We start from the raw sequence: 23,805 nt of genomic DNA on the forward strand, positions 1-23,805 counted from the left end.
CTGCACGTGCACATTCTCTCCCGTGCGTGCGCATATTCGCAGTTGCGTGACGGCGCCTCCACGGTCGAGCGCTCAGGCGCGTGGTATGTGCATTTACGGTAGAGTTTGTGTGCGTCTGGCGGGCGACTCGATCGTTACATAGTTAATCCAAATAGTATATTTTATAGGTTATGGTCCCTTTAATAATATCTGTAAGTATGTTTAGTGTAACTGGTTCATGAACAAAGGAATTCCTCTTTGCATGATACGAAGGGTCAGACAGGATCTGAACAGTGGTGTTTAGTACCTAACCGAAGAGTATTTTATTAGAAACATTCCGGTGTTGGATAGGAAGAGATCGGTCGCTCCAGCGTATAGTTATGTTTAAAAGAAGTTTATGGACTTTAAAAGTATTTGCTATTTTATTACACATGTGGTGTGAGTCCTGAGAATCCCTCCCAGCTGAGCATTTTGGAATAGTCACAACCCACCTGTTCAAACTAACCTATGACCTTTTGTTATAATGCGAAGACAGGTTTCTGTGTCCAATGAACAATAAGATTGTAGGGCCCTTTGTAGTGTACTGTACTTAGTGTATATAAGAACAAGCCAGGCTGGGCCAGCTCAGTCTACTCTCCACAAAAGGTTTTCATCATTGACTAACTAGAGAGCTGGTTCCCAGGACTGCGCAGCGATCATTCCCCAGTGTGTAAGTTTTTCTCTGTGACCAACTTAATCTCTGTCTGTATTTGCCATACTCTCTCTCCCTCTCTCTGTTATTGTTTAGGATTAAGACGCTATTGTATAGTTATGTGTAGTTATTCTGTTTAGATATTGATGTTAGTTTGTAGTGTATAAGCTGTTAACTGTATTTTCCCTTTTTACATAGCTAAATCTCGTTAGTAAAGGTGTTGGAACCTCAGCAAGGTGTCTGTGTTTCTCTAGCTAGTACAAAGGGTTTCTGAGTATCTCAATCACTCAAACAGCTTGGTTAAATATCCAGGTTAACCAGTGGTATATCATTACAGTATCTCAATACTAAGACTTACAGTATAATCATACTCTGTGTTTAAGGTTTAAAAGGTTATTATCTGTGTGTACGCTCGCTGTGTGTATTCCGTACACTCAGCGCAGCGTTTGTACGTGACTTGCGTGCCACGTGCAAGGTCTTTGTACGCAAATAGCGTATGAAGTGCGTAGCACGTGCACGTGGTTCAGCGGCCACTACGGCTACACGGTATTAGTATATAGCTAATGTTAAAAGGTAGAAAACTGACTCTATCAGCAGTGTCTGCTCAGATGGTTTGCCTCTGATTAATTCTCAGAGAATCCCACTGAAGTTCAAAGATATTGCCTGGCTTTCCTTCCAAGGGAGACTTTATGTGCGGGGTAATCTCAAGTGCCGAAGTGCCGATGATCGTGGTTGCCCACGTGAGGAATGTCTAGAAGAGGAGGAGACAATGGACCACTTCCTCCTTGAGTGTCCCTGTTAGGGTCTCCTGCCCTGTGCTGCCACGTCGTCATGGCAACCGGGAGACAAGTGCTAGCGGAGTAACCTGAGCGCAGCTGATACTCCGGTTCGGGTCTTTTGCTGTGCAGTGGTTACAGGCATGGAATCCGGTGCTGGTTTTTGTGCTCACAGTCTGTGAGGTCTGAGGGGGGCGTGGACAGCACCTGCTTTATAAGGCCTCTTCTCAGGTTAAGCAGATGCTGCTGAATCTTTGTTGGTTAGTCAGTTCCTGAAAGTTAGCCAGTACTGTGTAGCTTTGTATTTTGTTGTTGCTTACTGCAAATAGGCCTGGGCATTTGGTACTACACTCTGCCAATCCAGACCTAGCAGTAAGACTGGAGTCAGTCGTTTAGCCTGCTGAGGTTCTTTTGCTATTCTGTGAACCCAGCAGGTTTGTGGCTGTACTTTCAGACCTGCCTGCATAATCCTCTCTCACTGTGAAGGGCGTCCATGTGTCAGTTTAGTGGCAGTAAGCTGAACCTGGGCCCTGCAAGTGAGAATTAGGATTGTGGAGACTCTCCTTGTGTCTATTATTCCATCTCTGACCAAGGAGTTTACTGCCACACCCGTTGGTAACCCTTTAGGGTTTTGCTGTTGCCCTTAGCAACAGCATTTCGGGTTCTCTACGTATTAAAACACAACATCTTGCTTTTTCCATCTGAGCATTTATAATACTAGGGAGACACCCAGTTTCTTAGCCTCTGGGCTTCTCTGTTCACTCTGTGTTGGTTTTGTTACCCTATCACCTTCTGTGTACGTTATGTCATATTTCCCAGTCTGTCTGTGAGTTCATTTGTTTTGCATCCCTCTCTGTTCAGACACCAGTACATTCCTGCAGGCACTGGTGTGTATAACAGTTCAAACACCAGTACATTCCTGCAGGCACTGGTGTGCATAACAGTCCCTTCAATATAAAGGTTTGTAAAGTGGTTTCAAGGGCCTTGCGCATCCCGTGCCTTTCGGGGCATAGTTACCCTGAGTGGGTTTATGGGACGCTCAAAGGGTATAAAGGATATGATTTAACCACAATTTTTTTAGTTAGTTTAGCAATTAGGTTTCACACATGGGGTGCACGGTTTCAGGTTTCCCTCAGAGCAAAGGTCCTCCCCTGTGAAGTGGTGGAGGGAAATATTCTACACGAGATTAGGGGGATGATGGATATGGACTGGAGGAGGTTGGATGCTGTCGAGTGGTCCAGGCTCTGGCGCCACTTGAAACCCCCTTGAGTGGGTAGCAGAAATCCTTTTCTTGTTCATCTTCTGGCTTTGTTCTTCACCTCCCCGTAGATTTACTTTTTCTGGGTTTTTTTTTGTTGAGACGGTTTACATGTGGCTAAAAGATTTCATTCATTTTGTCATTGCTTGTGGTTATGATGTGTATTGTTTGTATAGTAGGTTGGTTTTGTCTAGATGATTTGTGTTAAGCTGTACTGGCAGTGTGTGCAGCCATACAAGCTTTGTTGCTTTCTGTTTGGTTAGATAGACAACAATTCAGTGTATACTGTGAGTCTTGTTTTATGAATTTTACCATATTTATATAATAGATGTTGCAATTTTCTTATTAAAAAGATACCGACTCTATTGATTTCAGGTGTCAAAATTGTTGCCCGAGACTCGTTAACCCTTGCAAAATTACAGCTACTTATTCATAATAGAAAATGATAGTGTTAAGGTGCCCACTTGGGCAGCGTATTTCATGCCCAAACCAGTGTTGGGCAAGGCAAAATCCATGTGGGTCATATGCAAGTGACCCGACTCTATTGATTTCTGGTGTCAAAATTGTTGCCCGAGACTCGTTAACCCTTGCAAAACTACAGCTACTTATTCATAATAGAAAATGATAGTGTTAAGGTGCCCAATTGGGCAACGTATTTCATGCCCAAACCAGTGTTGGGCAAGGCAAAATACATGTGGGTCATATGCAAGTGACCTGACTCAGTTGATTTCAGGTGTCAAAATTCTTGCCCGAGACTCGTTAACCCTTGCAAAACTACAGCTACTTATTCAAATTAGTAATTCATAATACTGTGAATGTGCCCACTTGGGCAGCGTATTTCATGGTAAAACCAGCGTTGGGCAAGGCAAAATCCATGTGGGTCATATGCAAGTGACCCGATTCAGTTGATTTCAGGTGTCAAAATTGTTGCCCGAGACTCGTTAACCCTTGCAAAACTACAGCTACTTATTCATAATAGAAAATGATAGTGTTAAGCTGCCCACTTGGGCAGCGTATTTCATGCCCAAACCAGTGTTGGGCAAGGCAAAATCCATATGGGTCATATGCAAGTGACCCGACTCTATTGATTTCTGGTGTCAAAATTGTTGCCCGAGACTCGTTAACCCTTGCAAAACTACAGCTACTTATTTATAATAGAAAATGATAGTGTTAAGGTGCCCACTTGGGCAACGTATTTCATGCCCAAACCAGTGTTGGGCAAGGCAAAATACATGTGGGTCATATGCAAGTGACCTGACTCAGTTGATTTCAGGTGTCAAAATTGTTGCCCGAGACTCGTTAACCCTTGCACAACTACAGCTACTTATTCAAATTAGTAATTCATAATACTGTGTATGTGCCCACTTGGGCAGTGTATTTCATGGCCAAACCAGTGTTGGGCAAGGCAAAATCCATGTGGGTCATATGCAAGTGACCCGACTCTATTGATTTCAGGTGTCAAAATTGTTGCCCGAGACTCGTTAACTCTTGCAAAACTACAGCTACTTATTCATAATAGAAAATGATAGTGTTAAGGTGCCCACTAGGGCAGCGTATTTCATGCCCAAACCAGTGTTGGGTAAGGCAAAATCCATGTGGGTCATATGCAAGTGACCCGACTCTATTGATTTCAGGTGTCAAAATTGTTGCCCGAGACTCGTTAACCCTTGCAAAACTACAGCTACTTATTCATAATAGAAAATGATAGTGTTAAGGTGCCCACTTGGGCAACGTTTTTCATGCCCAAACCAGTGTTGGGCAAGGCAAAATACATGTGGGTCATATGCAAGTGACACGACTCAGTTGATTTCAGGTGTCAAAATTCTTGCCTGAGACTCGTTAACCCTTGCAAAACTAAAGCTACTTATTCAAATTAGTAATTCATAATACTGTGAATGTGCCCACTTGGGCAGCGTATTTCATGGCAAAACCAGCGTTGGGCAAGGCAAAATCCATGTGGGTCATATGCAAGTGACCTGATTCAGTTTATTTCAGGTGTCAAAATTCTTGCCCGAGACTCGTTAACCCTTGCAAAACTACAGCTACTTATTCATAATAGAAAATGATAGTGTTAAGGTGCCCACTTGGGCAACTTATTTCATGCCCAAACCAGTGTTGGGCAAGGCAAAATCCATGAGGGTCATATGCAAGTGACCCGACTCTATTGATTTCTGGTGTCAAAATTGTTGCCCGAGACTCGTTAACCCTTGCAAAACTACAGCTACTTATTCATAATAGAAAATGAGAGTGTTACGGTACCCACTTGGTTAACGTTTTTCATGCCCAAACCAGTGTTGGGCAAGGCAAAATACATGTGGGTCATATGCAAGTGACACGACTCAGTTGATTTCAGGTGTCAAAATTCTTGCCCGAGACTCGTTAACCCTTGCAAAACTACAGCTACTTATTCAAATTAGTAATTCATAATACTGTGTATGTGCCCACTTGGGCAGCGTATTTCATGCCCAAACCAGTGTTGGGCAAGGCAAAATCCATGTGGGTCATATGCAAGTGACCCGACTCTATTGATTTCAAGTGACAAAATTCTTGCCCGAGACTCGTTAACCCTTGCAAAACTACAGCTACTTATTCAAATTAGTAATTCATAATACTGTGAATGTGCCCACTTGGGCAGCGTATTTCATAGCAAAACCAGCGTTGGGCAAGGCAAAATACATGTGGGTCATATGCAAGTGACACGACTCAGTTGATTTCAGGTGTCAAAATTCTTGCCTGAGACTCGTTAACCCTTGCAAAACTAAAGCTACTTATTCAAATTAGTAATTCATAATACTGTGAATGTGCCCACTTGGGCAGCGTATTTCATGGCAAAACCAGCGTTGGGCAAGGCAAAATCCATGTGGGTCATATGCAAGTGACCTGATTCAGTTTATTTCAGGTGTCAAAATTGTTGCCCGAGACTCGTTAACCCTTGCAAAACTACAGCTACTTATTCATAATAGAAAATGATAGTGTTAAGGTGCCCACTTGGGCAACTTATTTCATGCCCAAACCGGTGTTGGGCAAGGCAAAATACATGTGGGTCATATGCAAGTGACCCGACTCTATTGATTTCAGGTGTCAAAATTGTTGCCCGAGACTCGTTAACTCTTGCAAAACTACAGCTACTTATTCATAATAGAAAATGATAGTGTTAAGGTGCCCACTAGGGCAGCGTATTTCATGCCCAAACCAGTGTTGGGCAAGGCAAAATCCATGTGGGTCATATGCAAGTGACCCGACTCTATTGATTTCAGGTGTCAAAATTGTTGCCCGAGACTCGTTAACTCTTGCAAAACTACAGCTACTTATTCATAATAGAAAATGATAGTGTTAAGGTGCCCACTAGGGCAGCGTATTTCATGCCCAAACCAGTGTTGGGCAAGGCAAAATACATGTGGGTCATATGCAAGTGACCCGACTCTATTGATTTCAGGTGTCAAAATTGTTGCCCGAGACTCGTTAACTCTTGTAAAACTACAGCTACTTATTCATAATAGAAAATGATAGTGTTAAGGTGCCCACTAGGGCAGCGTATTTCATGCCCAAACCAGTGTTGGGCAAGGCAAAATCCATGTGGGTCATATGCAAGTGACCCGACTCTATTGATTTCTGGTGTCAAAATTGTTGCCCGAGACTCGTTAACCCTTGCAAAACTACAGCTACTTATTCATAATAGAAAATGATAGTGTTAAGGTGCCCACTAGGGCAGCGTATTTCATGCCCAAACCAGTGTTGGGCAAGGCAAAATCCATGTGGGTCATATGCAAGTGACCTGACTCTATTGATTTCAGGTGTCAAAATTGTTGCCCGAGACTCGTTAACCCTTGCAAAACTACAGCTACTTATTCATAATAGAAAATGAGAGTGTTAAGGTGCCCACTTGGGCAACGTTTTTCATGCCCAAACCAGTGTTGGGCAAGGCAAAATACATGTGGGTCATATGCAAGTGACACGACTCAGTTGATTTCAGGTGTCAAAATTCTTGCCTGAGACTCGTTAACCCTTGCAAAACTAAAGCTACTTATTCAAATTAGTAATTCATAATACTGTGAATGTGCCCACTTGGGCAGCGTATTTCATGGCAAAACCAGCGTTGGGCAAGGCAAAATCCATGTGGGTCATATGCAAGTGACCTGATTCAGTTTATTTCAGGTGTCAAAATTCTTGCCCGAGACTCGTTAACTCTTGCAAAACTACAGCTACTAATTCATAATAGAAAATGATAGTGTTAAGGTGCCCACTAGGGCAGCGTATTTCATGCCCAAACCAGTGTTGGGCAAGGCAAAATCCATGTGGGTCATATGCAAGTGACCTGACTCTATTGATTTCAGGTGTCAAAATTGTTGCCCGAGACTCGTTAACCCTTGCAAAACTACAGCTACTTATTCATAATAGAAAATGAGAGTGTTAAGGTACCCACTTGGTTAACGTTTTTCATGCCCAAACCAGTGTTGGGCAAGGCAAAATACATGTGGGTCATATGCAAGTGACACGACTCAGTTGATTTCAGGTGTCAAAATTCTTGCCCGAGACTCGTTAACCCTTGCAAAACTACAGCTACTTATTCAAATTAGTAATTCATAATACTGTGTATGTGCCCACTTGGGCAGCGTATTTCATGCCCAAACCAGTGTTGGGCAAGGCAAAATCCATGTGGGTCATATGCAAGTGACCCGACTCTATTGATTTCAAGTGACAAAATTCTTGCCCGAGACTCGTTAACCCTTGCAAAACTACAGCTACTTATTCATAATAGAAAATTAGAGTGTTAAGGTACCCACTTGGTTAACGTTTTTCATGCCCAAACCAGTGTTGGGCAAGGCAAAATACATGTGGGTCATATGCAAGTGACACGACTCAGTTGATTTCAGGTGTCAAAATTCTTGCCCGAGACTCGTTATCCCTTGCAAAACTACAGCTACTTATTCAAATTAGTAATTCATAATACTGTGTATGTGCCCACTTGGGCAGCGTATTTCATGCCCAAACCAGTGTTGGGCAAGGCAAAATCCATGTGGGTCATATGCAAGTGACCTGATTCAGTTGATTTCAGGTGTCAAAATTCTTGCCAGAGACTCGTTAACCCTTGCAAAACTACAGCTACTTATTCATAATAGAAAATTTATAGTGTTAAGGTGCCCACTTGGGCAACTTATTTCATGCCCAAACCAGTGTTGGGCAAGGCAAAATACATGTGGGTCATATGCAAGTGACCCGACTCAGTTGATTTCAGATGTCAAAATTCTTGCCCGAGACTCGTTAACCCTTGCACAACTACAGCTACTTATTCAAATTAGTAATTCATAATACTGTGTATGTGCCCACTTGGGCAGCGTATTTCATGGCCAAACCATTGTTGGGCAAGGCAAAATCCATGTGGGTCATATGCAAGTGACCCGACTCTATTGATTTCAGGTGTCAAAATTGTTGCCCGAGACTAGTTAACCCCTGCAAAACTACAGCTACTTATTCATAATAGAAAATGATAGTGTTAAGGTGCCCACTAGGGCAGCGTATTTCATGCCCAAACCAGTGTTGGGCAAGGCAAAATCCATGTGGGTCATATGCAAGTGACCCGACTCTATTGATTTCAGGTGTCAAAATTGTTGCCCGAGACTCGTTAACCCTTGCAAAACTACAGCTACTTATTCATAATAGAAAATGAGAGTGTTAAGGTGCCCACTTGGGCAACGTTTTTCATGCCCAAACCAGTGTTGGGCAAGGCAAAATACATGTGGGTCATATGCAAGTGACACGACTCAGTTGATTTCAGGTGTCAAAATTCTTGCCTGAGACTCGTTAACCCTTGCAAAACTAAAGCTACTTATTCAAATTAGTAATTCATAATACTGTGAATGTGCCCACTTGGGCAGCGTATTTCATGGCAAAACCAGCGTTGGGCAAGGCAAAATCCATGTGGGTCATATGCAAGTGACCTGATTCAGTTTATTTCAGGTGTCAAAATTCTTGCCCGAGACTCGTTAACTCTTGCAAAACTACAGCTACTTATTCATAATAGAAAATGATAGTGTTAAGGTGCCCACTAGGGCAGCGTATTTCATGCCCAAACCAGTGTTGGGCAAGGCAAAATCCATGTGGGTCATATGCAAGTGACCCGACTCTATTGATTTCTGGTGTCAAAATTGTTGCCCGAGACTCGTTAACCCTTGCAAAACTACAGCTACTTATTCATAATAGAAAATGAGAGTGTTAAGGTACCCACTTGGTTAACGTTTTTCATGCCCAAACCAGTGTTGGGCAAGGCAAAATACATGTGGGTCATATGCAAGTGACACGACTCAGTTGATTTCAGGTGTCAAAATTCTTGCCCGAGACTCGTTAACCCTTGCAAAACTACAGCTACTTATTCAAATTAGTAATTCATAATATTGTGTATGTGCCCACTTGGGCAGCGTATTTCATGCCCAAACCAGTGTTGGGCAAGGCAAAATCCATGTGGGTCATATGCAAGTGACCCGACTCTATTGATTTCAAGTGACAAAATTCTTGCCCGAGACTCGTTAACCCTTGCAAAACTACAGCTACTTATTCATAATAGAAAATTAGAGTGTTAAGGTACCCACTTGGTTAACGTTTTTCATGCCCAAACCAGTGTTGGGCAAGGCAAAATACATGTGGATCATATGCAAGTGACACGACTCAGTTGATTTCAGGTGTCAAAATTCTTGCCCGAGACTCGTTAACCCTTGCAAAACTACAGCTACTTATTCAAATTAGTAATTCATAATACTGTGTATGTGCCCACTTGGGCAGCGTATTTCATGCCCAAACCAGTGTTGGGCAAGGCAAAATCCATGTGGGTCATATGCAAGTGACCTGATTCAGTTGATTTCAGGTGTCAAAATTCTTGCCCGAGACTCGTTAACCCTTGCAAAACTACAGCTACTTATTCATAATAGAAAATTTATAGTGTTAAGGTGCCCACTTGGGCAACTTATTTCATGCCCAAACCAGTGTTGGGCAAGGCAAAATACATGTGGGTCATATGCAAGTGACCCGACTCAGTTGATTTCAGGTGTCAAAATTCTTGCCCGAGACTCGTTAACCCTTGCACAACTACAGCTACTTATTCAAATTAGTAATTCATAATACTGTGTATGTGCCCACTTGGGCAGCGTATTTCATGGCCAAACCAGTGTTGGGCAAGGCAAAATCCATGTGGGTCATATGCAAGTGACCCGACTCTATTGATTTCAGGTGTCAAAATTGTTGCCCGAGACTAGTTAACCCCTGCAAAACTACAGCTACTTATTCAAAATGGTGAATTATAGTGTATGTGCCCACTTTGCCAGCGTATTTCATGCCCAAACCAGCGTTGGGCAAGCCAAAATACAGGTGGGTCATATGAAAGGGACCCTACTCTGTGAATTTCAGGCGTCAAATGTGTTGCCCAAGACACATTAACCCTTGCAAAACTGAATGATCTGAATAAGAAGCTGGAGCTCGAATAAGAAGTGAATAAGAAGCTGGAGCTTGAATAAGAAGTGAATAAGAAGCTAGCCGAATAAGAAGCTAACTTCAGCCTCGTAGAATCTGATTGGTTGCTATGGGCATCATCACCTCTTCTAAATAACCCCTAATGTGTAAGCACCTATGGGATATTCTGTTCTGCACGCTAATACTGTATGTCCTGATACAGTACACTGACATGAAGAAGAGACAGTGACCTATATAACAGTAATAAAAATAAATCTTGTGTCACGTATTCTATTAATCCTTACAGTGAAGTTATAAAATGACGTGCCAATAAAATTAACTGTCTAAAAGATACGCATAGTAAAGGCGAGAAAGACTTACTGGGTTCTTCAGGCAAATCCGTGAAGTGTGGAAAACAGACAGTAGTAGTATAGTACTCACATAAACCGGACACTTCGCTAAATAAGTGCCTACTGCCTAGCCCATGACAAATATGGCCGCCCCTGATTCCTACCTGCCTCCAATCAGCAGTGGGTGACGCGCAGGAGGCGGCGATGGGGGAAAAAAAACAAAAAACAACAGAACTGGGAAGATAACGCATGCGCGTTACGAATGGTTCGACCGTGGAATTTTCTTGTCCTTATTGCAGGTCTGTACTGAAGACACTGTCAGCGCTCACACTACCAGCAGGCAGGAGGGGCAGAGCTGGGCCTGTATGACCATACCAGATTGTACGTAGTTTGTTTCTCCTGTGCATGCTGGCTAGACGCGTGTGTGTTCTTTAACAAGTATAAATCCCTTCTGGGTTGATGTGTAGCTACTGTACAGTATGTGGTGCAATGCCATTGACACATGAAAACAAAGAAACTCTGCATGCTCTTTTCACTTCTGGTCTATATTCCACATAACATCTGGGGGCTATAGATCTGACAATACCACATCTATCTACTACAGTACCTTTGCAGATCATATGTACAGTACATACCTCCCAACATGACCCTCTCCAGGAGGGACAGAATGCTCTGCTTCTGGACTTTTCCCTTCATTTATGATTGTCTACACCTGTGTTGAACAGGTTAATGGATAAAAAAGGTGTTTCACCACTGGTGAGGGTATGATTATACGTTAAGAGGGAAGTCCAGGAGCAGAGTATTCTGTCCCTCCTGGAGAGGGTCATGTTGGGAGGTATGCAGTACATGTGAGCACTGTGTAAAACCACGCTGCTCTGCTGCAGTCCCTCTACCTGAGCATAACTAGTGTCATTATGTTTTTAAACACCATGTTTGAATAAATTTTATTGTTCAAAGGCTACGCAATAAGTACAAATCAAAACTGACTGTTGTAAAAAAGCTGAATAATGCCTTGTACCACAATTAGGTGGGGCAAAATTTAGCCTAGATGTGTATCATGTACAGTTTTCAGCCATGCGTGTTCCTCTTTGTGTCTAAACAGTATGAATAGCTATCCGCATGCCTGGCTACAGTGCTCACTTACCTGGATGCACAACATTTGTGCTGTTCTGCATGTTGGATACTGATTGTTTATTTCTCTGACGTCCTAGTGGATGCTGGGAACTCCGTAAGGACCATGGGGAATAGCGGCTCTGCAGGAGACTGGGCACAAAAAGAAAGCTTTAGGACTAGCTGGTGTGCACGGGCTCCTCCCCCTATGACCCTCCTCCAAGCCTCAGTTAGATTTTTGTGCCCGGCCGAGAAGGGTGCATGCTAGGTAGCTCTCCACAGCTGCTTAGAGTAAAAGTTTTAAATAGTTTTTTTTATTTTCAGTGAGACCTGCTGGCAACAGGCTCACTGCATCGTGGGACTAAGGGGAGAAGAAGCAAACTCACCTGAATGCAGAGTGGATTGGGCTTCTTGGCTACTGGACATTAGCTCCAGAGGGACGATCACAGGTTCAGCCTGGATGGGTCCCGGAGCCGCGCTGCCGGCCCCCTTACAGAGCCAGAAGAGCGAAGAGGTCCGGAAAAATCGGCGGCAGAAGACGTTCCTGTCTTCAATAAGGTAGCGCACAGCACTGCAGCTGTGCGCCATTGCTCTCAGCACACTTCACACTCCGGTCACTGAGGGTGCAGGGCGCTGGGGGGGAGCGCCCTGAGACGCAATAAAACATGTTTTAAACCTTATATGGCTAAAGAAATGCATCACATATAGCTCCTGGGCTATATGGATGCATTTAACCCCTGCCAGTTTTCCTAAAAAAAGCGGGAGAAAAGGCCGCCGAAAAGGGGGCGGAGCCTATCTCCTCAGCACACAAGCGCCATTTTCCCTCACAGCTCCGCTGGAAGGACGGCTCCCTGACTCTCCCCTGCAGTCCTGCTACAGAATCAGGGTAAAACAAGAGAGGGGGGGCACTAATTGGCAGAAAATACATATACAGCAGCTATAGAAGGGAGAAACACTTATATAAGGTTATCCCTGCATATATATAGCGCTCTGGTGTGTGCTGGCAAACTCTCCCTCTGTCTCCCCAAAGGGCTCGTGGGGTCCTGTCCTCTATCAGAGCATTCCCTGTGTGTGTGCTGTGTGTCGGTACGATTGTGTCGACATGTATGAGGAGGAAAATGATGTGGAGGCGGAGCAATTGCCTGTAATAGTGATGTCACTCCCTAGGGAGTCGACACCTGACTGGATGGTAGTATGGAAGGAATTACGTTACAGTGTCAGCACTTTGCAAAAAACTGTTGACGACATGAGACAGCCGGCAAATCAGTTAGTGCCTGTCCAGGCGTCTCAAACACCGTCAGGGGCTCTAAAGCGCCCGTTACCTCAGATGGTCGACACAGACCCAGACACGGATACTGACTCTAGTGTCGACGGTGACGAGACAAACGTAATGTCCAGTAGGGCCACACGTTACATGATCACGGCAATGAAGGAGGCTTTGAACATTTCTGATACTACAAGTACCACAAAAAGGGGTATTATGTGGGGTGTGAAAAAACTACCCATAGTTTTTCCTGAATCGGATGAATTAAATGAGGTGTGTGACAAAGCGTGGGTTTCCCCCGATAAAAAACTGCTGATTTCTAATAAATTATTGGCATTATACCCTTTCCCGCAAGAGGTTAGGGCGCGTTGGGAAACACCCCCTAGGGTAGATAAGGCGCTCACACGCTTATCAAAACAAGTGGCGTTACCGTCTCCTGATACGGCCGCCCTCAAGGAACCAGCTGATAGAAAGCTGGAAAATATCCTAAAAGGTATATACACACATACTGGTGTTATACTACGACCAGCAATCGCCTCAGCCTGGATGTGCAGCGCTGGAGTGGCTTGGTCGGATTCCCTGACTGAAAATATTGATACCCTGGATAGGGACAGTATATTATTGACTATAGAGCATTTAAAGGATGCATTACTATATATGCGAGATGCACAGAGGGATATTTGCACCCTGGCACCAAGAGTAAGTGCGTTGTCCATTTCTGCCAGAAGAAGTTTATGGACACGACAGTGGTCAGGTGATGCGGATTCCAAACGGCATATGGAAGTTTTGCCGTATAAAGGGGAGGAGTTATTTGGGGTCGGTCTGTCAGACCTGGTGGCCACGGCGACGGCTGGGAAATCCACCTTTTTACCCCAGGTCACCTCTCAGCAGAAAAAGACACCGTCTTTTCAAACTCAGTCCTTTCGTCCCCATAAGGGCAAGCGGGCAAAAGGCCACTCATTTCTGCCCCGGGGCAGAGGAAGGGGAAAAAGACTGCAGCAGGCAGCCTCTTCCCAGGATCAGAAACCCTCCCCCGCTTCTGCCAAGTCTTCAGCATGACGCTGGGGCTTTACAAGCGGACTCAGGCACGGTGGGGGCCCGTCTCAAAAATTTCAACGCGCAGTGGGCTCACTCGCAAGTGGACCCCTGGATCCTGCAGGTAGTATCACAGGGGTACAAATTGGAATTCGAGACGTCTCCCCCTCGCCGGTTCCTGAAGTCTGCTCTACCAACGTCTCCCTCCGACAGGGAGGCAGTATTGGAAGCTATTCACAAGCTGTATTCCCAGCAGGTGATAATCAAGGTACCCCTCCTACAACAGGGAAAGGGGTATTATTCCACGCTGTTTGTGGTACCGAAGCCGGACGGCTCGGTGAGACCGATTTTAAATCTGAAATCATTGAACACTTACATAAAAAGGTTCAAATTCAAGATGGAATCACTCAGAGCAGTGATAGCGAACCTGGAAGAAGGGGACTATATGGTGTCTCTGGACATCAAAGATGCTTATCTCCATGTCCCAATCTACCCTTCTCACCAAGGGTACCTCAGGTTTGTGGTACAGAACTGTCATTATCAGTTTCAGACGCTGCCGTTTGGATTGTCCACGGCACCACGGGTCTTTACCAAGGTAATGGCCGAAATGATGATTCTTCTTCGAAGAAAAGGCGTCTTAATTATCCCTTACTTGGACGATCTCCTGATAAGGGCAAGATCCAGGGAACAGTTAGAGGTCGGAGTAGCACTATCTCAGGTGGTGCTACGTCAGCACGGGTGGATTCTAAATATTCCAAAATCGCAGCTGATTCCAACAACACGTCTACTGTTCCTAGGGATGATTCTGGACACAGTCCAGAAAAAGGTGTTTCTCCCGGAGGAGAAGGCCAGGGAGTTATCCGAGCTAGTCAGGAACCTCCTGAAACCAGGACAAGTGTCAGTGCATCAATGCACAAGGGTCCTGGGAAAGATGGTGGCTTCTTACGAAGCGATTCCATTCGGAAGATTCCATGCAAGAACTTTTCAGTGGGATCTGCTGGACAAATGGTCCGGATCGCATCTTCAGATGCATCAGCGGATAACCCTATCTCCAAGGACAAGGGTGTCTCTCCTGTGGTGGTTGCAGAGTGCTCATCTTCTAGAGGGCCGCAGATTCGGCATTCAGGACTGGATTCTGGTGACCACGGATGCCAGCCTGAGAGGCTGGGGAGCAGTCACACAGGGAAGAAATTTCCAGGGCTTGTGGTCAAGCATGGAAACGTCTCTTCACATAAATATCCTGGAACTAAGGGCAATTTACAATGCCCTAAGCCAAGCAAGGCCTCTGCTTCAGGGTCAGTCGGTATTGATCCAATCGGACAACATCACGGCAGTCGCCCACGTAAACAGACAGGGCGGCACAAGAAGCAGGAGGGCAATGGCAGAAGCTGCAAGGATTCTTCGCTGGGCGGAAAATCATGTGATAGCACTGTCAGCAGTGTTCATTCCGGGAGTGGACAACTGGGAAGCAGACTTCCTCAGCAGACACGACCTCCACCCGGGAGAGTGGGGACTTCATCCAGAAGTCTTCCACATGATTGTACACCGTTGGGAAAAACCAAAGGTGGACATGATGGCGTCCCGCCTCAACAAAAAACTAGACAGGTATTGCGCCAGGTCAAGGGACCCTCAGGCAATAGCTGTGGACGCTCTGGTAACACCGTGGGTGTACCAGTCAGTGTATGTGTTCCCTCCTCTGCCTCTCATACCCAAGGTATTGAGAATTATAAGACGGAGAGGAGTAAGAACTATACTCGTGGCTCCGGATTGGCCAAGAAGGACTTGGTACCCGGAACTTCAAGAGATGCTCACAGAGGACCCGTGGCCTCTACCTCTAAGGAAGGACCTGCTCCAGCAGGGACCTTGTCTGTTCCAAGACTTACCGCGGCTGCGTTTGACGGCATGGAGGTTGAACGCCGGATCCTGAAGGAAAAAGGCATTCCAGATGAAGTCATCCCTACCCTGGTCAAGGCCAGGAAGGATGTAACCGCAAAACATTATCACCGCATTTGGCGAAAATATGTTGCGTGGTGTGAGGCCAAGAAGGCCCCTACAGAGGAATTTCAACTGGGTCGTTTCCTGCATTTCCTGCAAACAGGACTATCTATGGGCCTAAAATTAGGGTCCATTAAGGTTCAAATTTCGGCCCTGTCGATCTTCTTCCAAAAAGAACTGGCTTCAGTGCCTGAAGTTCAGACGTTTGTCAAAGGGGTACTGCATATACAGCCTCCTTTTGTGCCTCCAGTGGCACCTTGGGATCTCAATGTAGTGTTGAGTCTCCTAAAATCACATTGGTTTGAACCACTCACCACTGTGGAATTGAAATATCTCACATGGAAAGTGGTCATGCTGTTAGCCCTGGCTTCAGCCAGGCGTGTCTCAGAATTGGCGGCTTTGTCATATAAAAGCCCTTACCTAATTTTTCATTCAGACAGGGCAGAACTGAGGACTCGCCCTCAATTTCTCCCTAAGGTGGTTTCAGCGTTTCACTTGAACCAGCCTATTGTGGTGCCTGCGGCTACTAGGGACTTGGAGGACTCCAAGTTGCTGGACGTAGTCAGGGCCCTGAAAATATATGTTTCCAGGACGGCTGGAGTCAGAAAATCTGACTCGCTGTTTATCCTGTATGCACCCAACAAGCTGGGTGCTCCTGCTTCTAAGCAGACGATTGCTCGTTGGATTTGTAGTACAATTCAGCTTGCACATTCTGTGGCAGGCCTGCCACAGCCAAAATCTGTAAAAGCCCATTCCACAAGGAAAGTGGGCTCATCTTGGGCGGCTGCCCGAGGGGTCTCGGCTTTACAACTTTGCCGAGCAGCTACTTGGTCAGGGGCAAACACGTTTGCTAAATTCTACAAATTTGATACCCTGGCTGAGGAGGACCTGGAGTTCTCTCATTCGGTGCTGCAGAGTCATCCGCACTCTCCCGCCCGTTTGGGAGCTTTGGTATAATCCCCATGGTCCTTACGGAGTTCCCAGCATCCACTAGGACGTCAGAGAAAATAAGAATTTACTTACCGATAATTCTATTTCTCGTAGTCCGTAGTGGATGCTGTGCGCCCATCCCAAGTGCGGATTGTCTGCAATACTTGTATATAGTTATTGTTACAAAAATCGGGTTGTTTATTGTTGTGAGCCATCTTTTCAGAGGCTCCTACGTTTATCATACTGTTAACTGGGTTCAGATCACAAGTTGTACGGTGTGATTGGTGTGGCTGGTATGAGTCTTACCCGGGATTCAAGATCCTTCCTTATTATGTACGCTCGTCCGGGCACAGTATCCTAACTGAGGCTTGGAGGAGGGTCATAGGGGGAGGAGCCAGTGCACACCAGCTAGTCAGAAAGCTTTTACTTTTGTGCCCAGTCTCCTGCGGAGCCGCTATTCCCCATGGTCCTTACGGAGTTCCCAGCATCTACTACGGACTACGAGAAATAGAATTATCGGTAAGTAAATTCTTATTTTTTGTATAGATCTGACATAACCACATCTATCTACTACCTCTGCAGATCTTCTGTACAGTACATGTAAGCACTGTGTAACACACGCTGCTCTGCTGCAGTCCCTCTAACTGAGCATAACTAGTGTTATTATTATGCTTTTAAACACCATGGTTGAATAAATGTTATTATTCAAAGGCTACGCAATAAGGACAAATCAAAACTGACTGTTGTAAAAAGGCTGAATAATGCCTTGTACCACAATTAGGTGGGGCCCAATTTAGCTTAGATGTGTATGTGCATGTACAGTTTTCAGCCATGCGTGGTCCTCTTTGTGTCCAAACAGTACGAATAGCTATCCGCATGCCTGGCTACAGTGCTCACTTACCTGGATGCACAATATCTGTGCTGTTCTGCATGTTGGATCCTGATTGTTTATTTCGTATATCCGTCAGTAACACTTTGGAACACTTCTTGCAGTTGAGCCATGTCTGGAACTAAAGGGAGAGCGAAGAAGAAGACAATCTCTTTTGAGGCGTCACCTGACACTGTCCCTGTACGATCATCTGTCCGACAGGTAACACTCAGGCTCTTTCTGTCATGACTTGATGTGTTGTTTCTTTTTCCATTTTACTGAATATTCTTACACAGTGGTTGGACACTGACAGTGCTAATTGGCCACTTAATTAGGTACCAGGTAAGACTGCCATCTTCCACTAGAACATTCTTCATGGCAGGGATCTAAGAAGCTGTTGTAAAAACTCCATAGTAACTATGGTCCACATGACTGGCATGATAGAATTGTACAGTTGCTTCTCTCCTGTACAGTTTCTTCTTTATGCTTATTCTGCTAATAGTCTCCCCCCTTTACTCCGTCAGTCATTATTTGTGTGGGAGCAAGCTCACTCTCACTATGATTGGAGGGATACGGATGTTGATACGCCGCTTTGGTATAATACAGCATATGGGGAACGGTTACATCTCACACAGGATAATATATGGTTTGGGATGGGCCTAACTTCAATTTCTCAGTTATTTGTAGATGGTGTTTTTAAATCTTTCCCGCAACTTTGCGAGGAGCTTGGTGTATCTAATAAGGCAATCTATCGATACCTGCAGCTCCATCATGCAGTACAGGCGCAATTTGGTATCTCACCTCCGTCCATTTCTAATTCGCCAGTTAAAGAACTAGTTATGAATCTAGGCACGGGAAGTCAAATATCCATTCTGTTTGCCAACCTTAATGCGCATATTTGTCCAAATGTTTTTGACCCGCTTAAAGCTAAGTGGGAACATGGCATTGGTTTGATTGATGACGACCAATGGATGCAGCTGTTGAACTCTCTTAAATACACTACCCTATGTATCAAATTTCAACAGGTCTTCTTTTACATCCTGCGTAGAACATACCGAACCCCAGTCTCTCTATGTAAAGCAGGGTTAAGGCCTAATTATATTTGTCAGAGATGTAGTGCCCATGAAGCTAACTTCTGGCATTTATTATGGTTGTGCCCAACTATGCATGCTTTTTGGCAGGCAGTTTGGACAGACATGTTACTCACTGAGCCAACGCTACCCCCCTTTTCTCCGAAGCTATGCATATTTGCTCTTGACCTAGAGGAATCCCATTTCCTGGCAATATATAAATATGTTCTCTGCCTAACTACCTTGGCGAAAGTAATTATAGCGAGAAACTGGTTTGCTGCATCCTCTCCTAACCTGTATAACTGGCGTGCTTTGGTTAATAAGGTATCTGGTCATGAAAGGTTTACGCATAGATATAGAGGGACCTTTACTCACTATTTTAGTAAGTGGGGATAGATGGAACACCTCTCGTCTGGCTACAGCTATGACGACTCTGGTCCAGTTCTCTAACTAACTGTAGAGTGGGATAGTATTGGGGCACCTAATGTGATTCTTCTCTCTTTACTCTCTGTCTGGTCTCAACCTTAACTTATTGGGATCCTTGTTGGTTATGAGTTGCCGAATTTCCGTCTGATAAATATGATTCTATACAATACATTGGACGCCTGAATTGTATAATTAATATGTGTATGCTATTAACTGAATACATGTTTAATAATCACGAACCAATCTTCTTGATGTCAACAAAGCACTTTTTGTTGTTATATTTGTGACATTTTGATACAAGAAATGTCTGCTTTTTTGTACTTTGCTCTTTTTTGTTCTGTATTTGTTTTTTTATTTACGAAAACTCAAAAAAATTACACAAGTTAAAAAAAATAAAAAAAATTGTACAGTTGCTTCAGGTTTGTTGGCTGAACATTCACACAGACCCCTTTCACATTCAAGCCCCGACTCTGACCCGGGATACTGAACACAGTTCCAGGACTTGTCAGACCCCTTTCTCACCTCATGTTGAACCGTGGTTATTCTCAGGTCAGCACCTTCAAACTGAACCCACGTCTGGACTGTTTGTTCTGCATGTCACTTCTCATAGGCAGGCCTTCTGAATACACAGCCAATCAGCAGCCTTTTAGTGCAACCCAGGTCGAACAACCTGGGTTGCACCTTTCACACTACAGCTAACTGGAGTCGTTCCCGGAAATGACCCGGGACACACAACCTGAGTCAAGCCTATCACACTGAAGGGCCCCATACACTAGAACGATAATGCCCGATTTCAGCCAATTTAGGGCATTCGGGCCGATATATTGGGTGAAATCGGGCATTTTGGAGGTGTTTCTGATCCGATGCGCGTTCCCGTGACGGTCGGATTGGCTCCCCTAGATCATTAGTGCTGCACTCGTGATATGTCGGTTCCGGCAGGCATGGCTGGGATCGTATACGATATATCGCATGCAAAATGTACCAAATCGTATAGAACCACTCCCGGGAAGCTCCCGGGAGAGTTCAAGGGAAATCGCCTCTGACTTCAGCCTCAGACATATTGTTCTAGTGTATGGGGCCCTTGAGACAGGGTACGATGCTCAGTTTGATAGGGGTATAAATCTCCTGTTACACCTCATCCCAGTAGTGCTGTATAGGATTGAGATATGGTGACTTTGAAGGCGTTTGGAGTACACTGGACTGTCATGTTTGTGGTGTCATGTTTGTGGTACCATGTTTATATGATGTGTGTTTATGACATGGCACGTTATTCTACTTGAATTAACCATTAAGAAAGATGTTTAGACTCAGATTGTGGCCATAAATTGATGCACAAGGTCAGCAACAATACTCTGGAGAATGTTTAAATCTGAGAAAACAAATCTCTGAATCTGAAAATTGATTTTCTCTGACGTCCTAGTGGATGCTGGGAACTCCGTAAGGACCATGGGGAATAGACTGGCTCCGCAGGAGACTGGGCACTCTAAAAGAAAGATTAGGTACTATCTGGTGTGCACTGGCTCCTCCCTCTATGCCCCTCCTCCAGACCTCAGTTAGAATCTGTGCCCGGCCAGAGCTGGGTGCTCCTAGTGGGCTCTCACCATTAGCTCCAGAGGGTTCGAACACAGGGCCTGACCTCGATCGTCCGTTCCCGGAGCCATGCCGCCGTCCTCCTTGCAGAGCCAGAAGACAGAAGAGAAGCGATGAAATCGGCGGCAGAAGACTCCTGTCTTCATTAAGGTAGCGCACAGCACTGCAGCTGTGCGCCATTGCTCCCACAGCACACCACACACTCCGGTCACTGTAGGGTGCAGGGCGCTGGGGGGGGGGGGGGGCGGGGGGGGGGGCGCCCTGGGCAGCAATTATAATACCTTTTGGCATAAAATACACATAATACAGTCAGTTAACTGTATATGTGTAAAAAACCCCGCCATTAAGTTACAGAAAACGCGGGACAGAAGCCCGCCGCTGAGGGGGCGGGGCCTTCTTCCTCGGCACACCAGCGCCATTTTCCCTTCACAGCTCCGCTGGAAGCACGCTCCCCAGGCTCTCCCCTGCAGTATCCAGGTACAAGACGGGTTAAAAAGAGAGGGGGGCACATAAATTTAGGTGCAAATCGATACAGACAAGCAGCTATTGGGAAAATCACTTATTAGCAGTGTAAATCCCTGTGTTTATATAGCGCTGTGGTGTGTGCTGGCATACTCTCTCTCTGTCTCCCCAAAGTACTTTGTGGGGTCCTGTCCTCAGTCTGAGCATTCCCTGTGTGTGTGCGGTGTGTCCGTACGGCTGTGTCGACATGTTTGATGAGGAGGGTTACGTGGAGGCGGAGCAGAGGCAGATAAGTGTGGTGTCGCCCCCGACGGGGCCGACACCTGATTGGATGGATATGTGGAAGGTCTTAACCGACAGTGTCAACTCCTTACATAAAAGGTTCGATGACGCAGCAGCCTTGGGACAGCCGGGGTCTCAGCCCACGCCTGCCCAGGCGACTCTGAAGCCGTCAGGGGCTCATAAACGCCCACTAGCTCTGATGGTAGACACAGATGTCGACACGGAGTCTGACTCCAGTGTAGATGAGGATGAGACAAATGTACAATCTACAAAAGCCATCCGATGCATGATTACTGCAATGAAAGATGTATTGCACATTTCTGATAGTAACCCGGTTACCACCAAGAGGGGTATTATGCTTGGGGAGAAAAAGCAGCCAGTGACTTTTTCCCCCATCTGATGAATTAAATGATTTGTGTGAAGAAGCGTGGAGTTCCCCTGATAAAAAACTAGTGATTTCTAAGAGGTTACTGATGGCGTACCTTTTCCCGCCAACGGATAGGTTACGTTGGGAAACATCCCCTAGGGTGGACAAGGCGCTAACACGCTTATCTAAAAGGGTGGCACTGCCGTCTCAGGATACGGCCGCCCTAAAGGATCCTGCGGATAGAAAGCAGGAAGCTATCCTGAAGTCTGTGTATACACACTCTGGTACTCTACTGAGACCTGCTATTGCTTCAGCCTGGATGTGTAGTGCTGCAGCAGCATGGACTGATACCCTGTCAGACAACATTGATTCCCTCGACAGGGATACTGTTTTGCTAACCATCGAACATATAAAAGACGTCGTCTTATATATGCGGGATGCACAGAGGGACATTTGCCTGCTGGCATCTAGAATTAATGCAATGTCCATTTCTGCCAGGAGAGTATTATGGACTCGGCAGTGGACAGGTGATGCTGATTCTAAAAAACACATGGAGGTTTTGCCTTATAAGGGTGAGGAATTGTTTGGGGACGGTCTCTCGGACCTCGTATCCACAGCAACTGCTGGGAAGTCGACTTTTTTACCTCAGGTTCCCTCACAGCCTAAGAAAGCACCGTATTATCAAATGCAGTCCTTTCGGCCTCAGAAAGGCAAGCGGGTCAGAGGAGCATCCTTTCTGGCCAGAGGCAAGGGTAGAGGAAAGAAGCTGCACCAGGCAGCCAGTTCCCAGGAACAAAAATCCTCCCCTGCTTCCACTAAGTCCACCGCATGACGTTGGGGCTCCACAGGCGGAGCCAGGTGCGGTGGGGGCGCGTCTCCGAAACTTCAGCAACCAGTGGGTTCGCTCACAAGTGGATCTCTGGGCTGTACAAATTGTATCTCAGGGATACAAGCTGGAGTTCGAGGCGACTCCCCCTCGCCGTTACCTCAAATCAGCCTTGCCAGCTGCTCCCAGGGAAAGGGAGGTAGTACTGGCGGCAATTCACAAGCTGTACCTCCAGCAGGTGATAATCAAGGTCCCCCTCCTTCAACAGGGCAGGGGTTACTATTCCACAATGTTTGTGGTACCGAAACCGGACGGTTCGGTGAGACCCATCCTGAATTTAAAATCCTTGAACACTTATATAAAGAAGTTCAAGTTCAAAATGGAATCGCTCAGGGCGGTTATTGCAAGCCTGGAAGAGGGGGATTTTATGGTGTCGCTGGACATCAAGGATGCTTACTTGCATGTCCCCATTTACCCACCTCACCAGGAATACCTCAGGTTTGTGGTACAAGACTGTCATTACCAATTCCAGACGTTGCCGTTTGGTCTCTCCACGGCACCGAGAATATTTACCAAGGTAATGGCCGAAATGATGATACTCATTCGGAAGAAGGGAGTTATAATTATCCCGTACTTGGAGCCCCTGCTTCAAAACCACCCAGTACTGATTCAGTCAGACAACATCACGGCGGTCGCCCATGTAAACCGCCAGGGCGGCACAAGAAGCACGAGAAGCAGGATGGCAATGGCAGAAGCCACAAGGATTCTTCGATGGGCGGAGAATCACGTGCTAGCACTGTCAGCAGTGTTCATTCCGGGAGTGGACAACTGGGAAGCAGACTTCCTCAGCAGGCACGACCTCCACCCGGGAGAGTGGGGACTTCATCAAGAAGTCTTCACACAGATTGTAAATCGTTGGGAACTGCCACAGGTGGACATGATGGCGTCCCGCCTCAACAAAAAGCTAAAAAAATATTGCGCCAGGTCAAGGGACCCTCAGGCGATAGCTGTGGACGCACTAGTGACACCGTGGGTGTACCAGTCGGTTTATGTGTTCCCTCCTCTTCCTCTCATACCCAAGGTACT

At 45.7% G+C, this 23,805-nt stretch overlaps 2 protein-coding genes across 5 annotated transcripts in view; one reads left to right on the plus strand and one right to left on the minus strand.

Annotated features, from left to right (window-relative positions):
- The window catches only part of TPMT (thiopurine S-methyltransferase), a 240,762-nt gene extending 229,026 nt beyond the window's left edge, over nt 1-11,736 (minus strand). The window contains exon 1 of one of the 3 annotated variants that reach the window (XM_063923228.1): nt 11,639-11,736. In XM_063923228.1, coding sequence (XP_063779298.1) covers nt 11,639-11,653 — 15 coding nt within the window. In that variant the 5' untranslated portion in view covers nt 11,654-11,736. Of the gene's footprint in view, nt 1-10,525; nt 10,647-11,129; nt 11,210-11,638 lie in introns of those variants that run through there. The other 2 variants (XM_063923230.1, XM_063923229.1) reach the window with 2 other exon arrangements.
- Nucleotides 10,707-23,805, plus strand: part of KDM1B (lysine demethylase 1B) — a 173,283-nt gene continuing 160,184 nt past the window's right edge. The window contains exons 1-2 of one of the 2 annotated variants that reach the window (XM_063923227.1): nt 10,707-10,793; nt 17,822-17,918. In XM_063923227.1, the coding sequence (XP_063779297.1) occupies nt 17,829-17,918 (90 nt within the window). In that variant the 5' untranslated portion in view covers nt 10,707-10,793; nt 17,822-17,828. Of the gene's footprint in view, nt 10,876-17,821; nt 17,919-23,805 lie in introns of both variants that reach the window. The other variant, XM_063923226.1, reaches the window with a different exon arrangement.

This window comes from Pseudophryne corroboree, chromosome 5 (assembly GCF_028390025.1).
Source record: "Pseudophryne corroboree isolate aPseCor3 chromosome 5, aPseCor3.hap2, whole genome shotgun sequence".
In the NCBI taxonomy this organism is placed as follows: Eukaryota; Metazoa; Chordata; class Amphibia; order Anura; family Myobatrachidae; genus Pseudophryne; species Pseudophryne corroboree.